This window comes from Alosa alosa, chromosome 6 (assembly GCF_017589495.1).
Source record: "Alosa alosa isolate M-15738 ecotype Scorff River chromosome 6, AALO_Geno_1.1, whole genome shotgun sequence".
NCBI lineage: Eukaryota > Metazoa > Chordata > Actinopteri > Clupeiformes > Clupeidae > Alosa > Alosa alosa.
The window spans coordinates 33,074,305-33,082,689 of record NC_063194.1 but is presented as its reverse complement, the minus strand read 5'-3'; the positions used below and the strand labels follow the sequence as shown (position 1 = coordinate 33,082,689).

At 38.4% G+C, this 8,385-nt stretch overlaps 1 protein-coding gene across 4 annotated transcripts; it reads right to left on the bottom strand.

Annotated features, from left to right (window-relative positions):
* Window positions 1–412: 412 nt before the first annotated feature.
* LOC125295529 (sushi, nidogen and EGF-like domain-containing protein 1) lies at window positions 413–7,679 on the bottom strand. Of its 4 annotated transcripts, none has more exons than XM_048244828.1 (14): window positions 7,226–7,676; window positions 6,860–6,926; window positions 6,018–6,078; window positions 5,653–5,719; window positions 4,824–4,884; window positions 4,457–4,523; window positions 3,985–4,005; window positions 3,742–3,869; window positions 3,313–3,591; window positions 2,698–2,793; window positions 2,472–2,628; window positions 2,311–2,346; window positions 827–909; window positions 413–678 (listed from the first exon to the last, which is right to left on the bottom strand). In XM_048244828.1, exons 6-14 carry the CDS (start codon window positions 4,503–4,505, stop codon window positions 601–603), a joined length of 927 nt encoding a protein of 308 aa, XP_048100785.1. In that variant the 5' UTR covers window positions 4,506–4,523; window positions 4,824–4,884; window positions 5,653–5,719; window positions 6,018–6,078; window positions 6,860–6,926; window positions 7,226–7,676; the 3' UTR covers window positions 413–600. The 4 variants fall into 4 exon arrangements, with proteins under 4 accessions (XP_048100785.1, XP_048100786.1, XP_048100783.1 ...); XM_048244829.1 differs by having other exon boundaries at window positions 2,704–2,793; window positions 7,226–7,675; XM_048244826.1 differs by having other exon boundaries at window positions 2,472–2,793; window positions 7,226–7,679.
* Between the last annotated feature and the right edge of the window lie 706 nt (window positions 7,680–8,385).

Genomic DNA, 8,385 nt, shown 5'->3' with positions numbered 1-8,385 from the left:
AATGTCACACAATTACAATGTAATAATGATTGTAAAGAAAATGTAATAGTTAAAAAAAAAAATATATATGAAATATAAGGCTCACTGGTGTGAGTAATCAGACATAGATAGATAGATAGATAGATAGATAGATAGATAGATACTTTATTGATCCCCAAGGGGAAATTCAAGGTCTCAGTAGCATACAGACATCACACGCATTCACTAACAGCAGAAAAAGTAATAAAAGTATATAATATAAAAAACACAACTAAGCAATAAGGACAGTAGAAGATAAAGAATATACTAAAATACAAATTATACTAAATAACACTAAATCTAAATCAAGTTTAAAACAGTAACCACATAGTGGGTGATTTAGCATGAGACGCTTGCAATGACTGAGGCAGGGACTGAGCCTGTGATTCTCTGTGCATAGTAAGGTAAGGTGCTCTGTGAGAGTGAGTGTCATGGTGATGGTGCAAATGAGTAAGTCCAACAGTGCAACATTGACCATATTCAATATTATTGGTGGCGCTAAGGTGGTGGGGGGCCCCATAAGGGCTTGGGCTGACTCTGCCTGCATTCTGCATCCTCCTCATCCTCTTCTCTGTTCCTCTCTCAGAGTTCTGTTTTGTAAAACCTTCGCAAGCGTATGCCAGTGACGTTTATTCCATGCTTCTTTAGGAGGTCTCCAAACTAAAGCAACACAACACACCAAGGTAAAGTTAGCATTTGTTTCTGACCAGGAACAAACAGATTGAATAGTTATTGAGCATTATTGAGTGTTATTGTGTGCAGTGTCCAGCATGGCCTCTAGAGGGCAGCACTATGCTGATTTACTCACTGGCTTCAGTATCTGCTCCTCAATGTCAGCCTCACTTAGACTTTCAGTTGTAGAAACTTCCAGGCGCATACCAATGACATTATCTATGATTAAAAATATGTTTTACTATGTAGAAACAAACTATATACCCATTTATGGTGAAAAAATATGTATCCACCTTTTTTTCTGTGGAAAAAACACTCTGGTAAAAGTATATTGATTCAACTTTACTCAAGTAAAAGTAACAAAACACAGGTTCTATAATGTACTCACAGTCTAAGAGTAAAAAGTATCCTAGCCTTTTGAAGGACCATATTAGTACTGTAGCTGTTATAAGAAGTGGAGTTGCTGACAATGATATGAATTTAGCCGTAACTCCTAATCAACTATTTCCCTGTCCCTGATGCGTTTTATAAACATTTCAGGCATGCTTGTTGCCTTCTTCCAAGCCAAGGGTGAACTTGTAGAGAGATATGGATTATGTTTGAGGTAATGTCACTGGAAGAATAGGCCTGGTAGGAAAATGTCTAATTTTTTTCCAGACATTCTTAATGAAGAAAAGCAAATGACAAAACAAAGAATAAGATGTTTTGTCGTCTGTATGGATACTGACAAACCACTGAATTTGATGGAGAAGTTTTGTTTGAGGCCTGTTGCCAAGGCTACCCACTTTCTGCTCCTCATCCTTATTGCCCCATCCATTTGGCTGAGATCGGGAGGGAGCGCAATGATGTGGAATAAAATAATCATACAAATAATCAACCAAATAATTCCCCTCAAATGCATTAATACAAAGGTAAAAATATACTTTGAAAATGCAAGAAGTAGAAAATACAGATATTTCTGTTCAAATGTTGGGGAATACATTGAATATGTAAAGTACAGACACCTAAGAATGCTACTTAAGTAATGAAATACTTGTAATGAAGTAGCAAAATTCTATTGAAGTACTTATAATGAAGTAAGAAAACACTTGTGATGAATTAAGAAAGTACTTGTGATGAAGTAAGAAAGTACTTGTTCTTCGTTACCTCCCACATCAGCAGTGCAACATATACAAAGATGTGTGTTCCCTATCAAACAAATGGTCTTGTGCTACAGGCACTCCACTTCACTACACTACTGTAAATACTCAGACCCAAGGGGCTCCACTTTCATGTTTATGCCCCCAGAGTGTACCGCTGTAGCTGCCTGTCTGCTCTAGCTGTTGGCTGCATCAACTCGAGTTAGGTAGAACTGATTTTTTTATGGGTTTTTTCATACCTACATTACTCGGTGTCCTCGAGAAACTACGTGAATCTATGTGAAAAATCGCCAGAATTCCCCTTTAAGGGTCTGCTGATTTCCATGATTTAATGAATTCAGCTGTCAACGTCTAGGCACAAGGAGCTGCTGACCAGGAAAGATACGGAGGCCTCATAGTCTACATTTCCTCTCAGCTGCAGATCACTATGGTATTAGGCCCATAAAGTGTCTGATGTGAATAAATGTGAAACTCAGCTCACCTGGCTGTGGAGATGACACACCTGGATCGATTGTACCTGAAAAGCACATCAGACCCCATAATGAGAACAGTTACATCATATGACATGTCCCTTATTGTTACTGCTCATGCAGCATGGAGAGAATGATGATGCATCAAGGCAGGAAATGACGTAATACTCACATCTGAAGCCCTCTGACCTGAGGAACGTAGCAAAGACCCAGCGGCCCTGAACATTGATGTTGCTGGAGTTGTGTAAGTTCACTATGTCTATGGTGTTGTTTGGATAGCAGGTGCGCAGAGATCCATGGTGGGTTGAGCCGATGGTGTCGTATCCAATCTGGAGAGAGGCGTTAAAGTAAACTGGCAAAAACAAAAACAAACAAAAACAAATCTGTGGTGATCTTACCTGTACCTTCCTTTCAGTTTGGGCAATAACACCATAGTTCATGAAGACAAAGGACAGATTACTGTCGGAAATCAAAACCACCTGGAAGGTCGTCTCCTGAAAATTCAGTCCAGTGATGCAGTAAGTTTGTGATGTATTCATGATAAAAATGCTATTTCTCACATAAATGAAGTCACAATATGATAGGCCAATGGTCTGAGTGAACACATGAGTAATTACAGCCTTTCAACACTAGGTGTCATGTATGTGCTGGAGGGGGTTCGAGAACTGATGAAAAAGGCCACGTTTCTGATTGGAACCACAAAGCTAGTGATATCAGGCATTCCGGGCACATTGGTGTCAATAGAGACGTCAGTCTGCCAACTACAAGTCTGTATGGTATCAAAAATGCATTTGAAGCCATTATGTTATTGTAAACAAATGACAGTGTGTTGTTTCAATATAAAAATATTATGAGTCAGTGGAGCATCGGAATGAGCTTGAATGAGCTATTTTATTTTTTTAAGGTAACATTACTGCATTGTGTTGCTTTAAGGTGCAGAAGATAGAGCAGTTTTTTCCATGTCTGAGCCTATTGTAGTATAATTTCCCCCTAAAACAACAAAGGGTACTCACTGTTCCTGTGTTTGGATAATAGGCCACCCTGTCCCATGTGGCCACAAACACCCAGGTAGCAGTGAAAGGCACATTGGGGAAGTTGGAGTTGATATCTTGAGTTGCGCTTTGAAGAACATCACCAGTAGTATACTGCTGATAGGAAATGTTCCCTTTTTCCCTATTGTCTAAATCTGTCCAGAAGGGGGCGATAATGTCCCTGGTCGAGTTCTTAGGGAACTCTGTAGGTGTAAATGTAGAGAGTGACTGGTTGAAAGTGAGGTGTCCATTGTGATTCACCTGAAAGACACCATAAAGACAGTGGCATTTAATATAGCCCAGAATTTCCTTTGATTTCACAGTATAGTGAAATTACAGTAGCTTTCACGGTAATCATATGATAATGTTATGGTCTGGGTCATGCTCAGGTGGATGTGGAACACTGCGTACGTATATCTGCTGGTACGTGCGACCAAAGTAAGGGAATGAGCGTTGCAGGGGAATGAGAGGGGAGCTGCCGTCATCTGAAGTATTGCTGAAAGTATCACCCGCAGCTGGTCCAAACGGATAGAAAATGTCTGAGGAGAAAACAAATAACAATCAGGGGAAATGCCAGAAAGTCCTTTTTATTTCTATTGTGATTTAAAATGTTTTTATAAGTCAGACAGTCCAGGGGAGGGGAAATGTGCTCACCCAGGGCACTGGTGCTCCCACCTGAGACGAAGACACCAGAACGTCATGAGATACACATAGCCTCATTCCACAATCCACATTGACTTACATTTTATTCTCATGTATAAGTGTGACTATGAAAGCACAGGAGACATTATTCAAAAGCATGCAGGTATGATAGATAATCCACCAATACCAGCCATACAGCCAGTAGCACTAACATGAAGTATCTTTTATTTACTCAAGTCTTATTTAGCCTGGCAGCAGTCAGTGGGGACATAAACACTCAACACCCAGCTGATGAAAACACACACATGCAGCGTTATCCAGCACTGCAACATGCTGGAAACATGCACTTCCACATCCAGAGAAAAAAGAGGGTACTGTAGAAAGTGACAAATGAATAACTAGAAATAACTGTGGTAAGGGTATGAGGAAGATTATTGCTAGACACAGCTGATCAATATTGATAAACGGAGCTGATCAATCTTACTCATTGCCACCATGATGAGAGTCAATGACAGTGGGGTCATCATGATCATGTCACTTGCCACTTGCACCTGTTAACACACAGATATAGATGATTTTGATGTTTTACCTGATACATTTGTTTTGCTTGTTCTATTGTTGTGATTGTTACTGATTACCATCTGGCATTTGGAAAAGGACTCTAAATAACAGTGACTACTGTCCCAAAGAGTTTCAAGGAAGTCAGTCGAAAGTACATCATGTAAAGTAGTGTATCAGACTCCGTGAGTTTGAATATTCTTCAAGTCACTAAAGGAAAGATTAACTGTTACCATGGATACGAAAAGGCAAACAAAAGAGAAGAATTTGAAAAGTAAGGCATGAGCCCTTACCAAAGTCCCTTGTGAGCTGTTCTGTGGGGAGTCCCAATGCTTCACCTGGGCCCTCTATCAGCTGTAGCACGCATTTAAGTAGAAAACAAAAACCAGTAGAATAAATTATTGCTTTCTTTGGAAACCAGGCGCCCAGGTAAAGTATGCTGTCACTCCACTTTGTGATGTACCTTTGTTGTCTGTGCACATGACCCAACTCTCGCCTCTCTGTTACATCTATAGTGTTCAGAAACTTGCTATGGTTGGTATTTTGCAGATTTAAAGAATATGAACATTATATTAAATATTACATTAATGTTTCATAAATTGAAACTGCTGACCAATGTCATGGTTCAAACATCATGCTTCATGATCCTGAGTCCCTAAACCATCTCTCCATGCATCTCTGTATAGTATAGAGTCATGTGCAGACTGGCAGGGTCTAAGAATATGATTATTGTGTCCATAGCTGATGTCTCTAAGAGTGACACAAGGTATACATCTTACTTTTGGAGACATTGGACCCAAGCCTGTATATGTTTTATAAATTATGCCTCATCTGCATCATTCTTAAATGTTTTGTATTGTTTTATATATATATATATATATATATATATATATATATATATATATATATATATATATATATATTTATACAACAATTGGGTTCTATGGAACTATTTCCAGCACTGCAACATGCTGGAAACATGCACTTCCACATCCAGAGAAAAAGAGGGTACTGTAAGAAAGTGACAAATGAATAACTAGAAATAACTGTGGTAAGGGTATGAGGAAGATTATTGCTAGACACAGCTGATCAATATTGATAAACCGAGCTGATCAATCTTACTCATTGCCACCATGATGAGAGTCAATGACAGTGGGGTCATCATGATCATGTCACTTGCCACTTGCACCTGTTAACACACAGATATAGATGATTTTGATGTTTTACCTGATACATTTGTTTTGCTTGTTCTATTGTTGTGATTGTTACTGATTACCATCTGGCATTTGGAAAAGGACTCTAAATAACAGTGACTACTGTCCCAAAGAGTTTCAAGGAAGTCAGTCGAAAGTACATCATGTAAAGTAGTGTATCAGACTCCGTGAGTTTGAATATTCTTCAAGTCACTAAAGGAAAGATTAACTGTTACCATGGAACGAAAGGCAAACAAAAGAGAAGAATTTGAAAAGTAAGGCATGAGCCCTTACCAAAGTCCCTTGTGAGCTGTTCTGTGGGGAGTCCCAATGCTTCACCTGGGCCCTCTATCAGCTGTAGCACGCATTTAAGTAGAAAACAAAAACCAGTAGAATAAATTATTGCTTTCTTTGGAAACCAGACGCCGCCCAGGTAAAGTATGCTGTCACTCCACTTTGTGATGTACCTTTGTTGTCTGTGCACATGACCCAACTCTCGCCTCTCTGTTACATCTATAGTGTTCAGAAACTTGCTATGGTTGGTATTTTGCAGATTTAAAGAATATGAACATTATATTAAATATTACATTAATGTTTCATAAATTGAAACTGCTGACCAATGTCATGGTTCAAACATCATGCTTCATGATCCTGAGTCCCTAAACCATCTCTCCATGCATCTCTGTATAGTATAGAGTCATGTGCAGACTGGCAGGGTCTAAGAATATGATTATTGTGTCCATAGCTGATGTCTCTAAGAGTGACACAAGGTATACATCTTACTTTTGGAGACATTGGACCCGAAGCCTGTATATGTTTTATAAATTATGCCTCATCTGCATCATTCTTAAATGTTTTGTATTGTTTTTATATATATATATATATATATATATATATATATATATATATATATATATATATATATATATATATATATTTATACAACAATTGGGTTCTATGGAACTATTTCCAGCACTGCAACATGCTGGAAACATGCACTTCCACATCCAGAGAAAAAAGAGGGTACTGTAGAAAGTGACAAATGAATAACTAGAAATAACTGTGGTAAGGGTATGAGGAAGATTATTGCTAGACACAGCTGATCAATATTGATAAACCGAGCTGATCAATCTTACTCATTGCCACCATGATGAGAGTCAATGACAGTGGGGTCATCATGATCATGTCACTTGCCACTTGCACCTGTTAACACACAGATATAGATGATTTTGATGTTTTACCTGATACATTTGTTTTGCTTGTTCTATTGTTGTGATTGTTACTGATTACCATCTGGCATTTGGAAAAGGACTCTAAATAACAGTGACTACTGTCCCAAAGAGTTTCAAGGAAGTCAGTCGAAAGTACATCATGTAAAGTAGTGTATCAGACTCCGTGAGTTTGAATATTCTTCAAGTCACTAAAGGAAAGATTAACTGTTACCATGGATACGAAAGGCAAACAAAAGAGAAGAATTTGAAAAGTAAGGCATGAGCCCTTACCAAAGTCCCTTGTGAGCTGTTCTGTGGGGAGTCCCAATGCTTCACCTGGGCCCTCTATCAGCTGTAGCACGCATTTAAGTAGAAAACAAAAACCAGTAGAATAAATTATTGCTTTCTTTGGAAACCAGACGCCGCCCAGGTAAAGTATGCTGTCACTCCACTTTGTGATGTACCTTTGTTGTCTGTGCACATGACCCAACTCTCGCCTCTCTGTTACATCTATAGTGTTCAGAAACTTGCTATGGTTGGTATTTTGCAGATTTAAAGAATATGAACATTATATTAAATATTACATTAATGTTTCATAAATTGAAACTGCTGACCAATGTCATGGTTCAAACATCATGCTTCATGATCCTGAGTCCCTAAACCATCTCTCCATGCATCTCTGTATAGTATAGAGTCATGTGCAGACTGGCAGGGTCTAAGAATATGATTATTGTGTCCATAGCTGATGTCTCTAAGAGTGACACAAGGTATACATCTTACTTTTGGAGACATTGGACCCGAAGCCTGTATATGTTTTATAAATTATGCCTCATCTGCATCATTCTTAAATGTTTTGTATTGTTTTATATATATATATATATATATATATATATATATATATTTATACAACAATTGGGTTCTATGGAACTATTTATTTGTTTCTGATTGGCCGAGAGACATTCCATAGGTTGGAATATCCCTGGACATTTCAACTCAGACTTTGCACAGCTAATAATAAATCACTCCGCGATACAATGCGAAGATTTGACACAATGTTCTCATCCCAGCTCTCCACTATTTTAAGTAAGCAATGGGTGACTCCTTAGCAAACCATAACGAAACAGTGCTTCACCACATCTGTGGATTAAGCCACACAGTCAACTCAGTGTAAGTAAGATAAACGAGGATGCTAATTGTTCTCAGCATTGCCAGCATTGTGTATAATATGATTGTCACTTGGAGGAGACTTGTAGATAACTAACGTTAGCATAGTTAGCTAACTGCTGCTAACGCGCTAGCATCGTCACGTCAGGCTGTGCACATTAATATAATATTTATTCACCATAAATTAATAAAGTTGAGTGGTTCTGCAATGTAGGCTATGTTTCCGTTTTTTTTGCAGTACCATGTCCCTTACATGACATGGCCCAGTGTCCTTGTAACATAAGGTG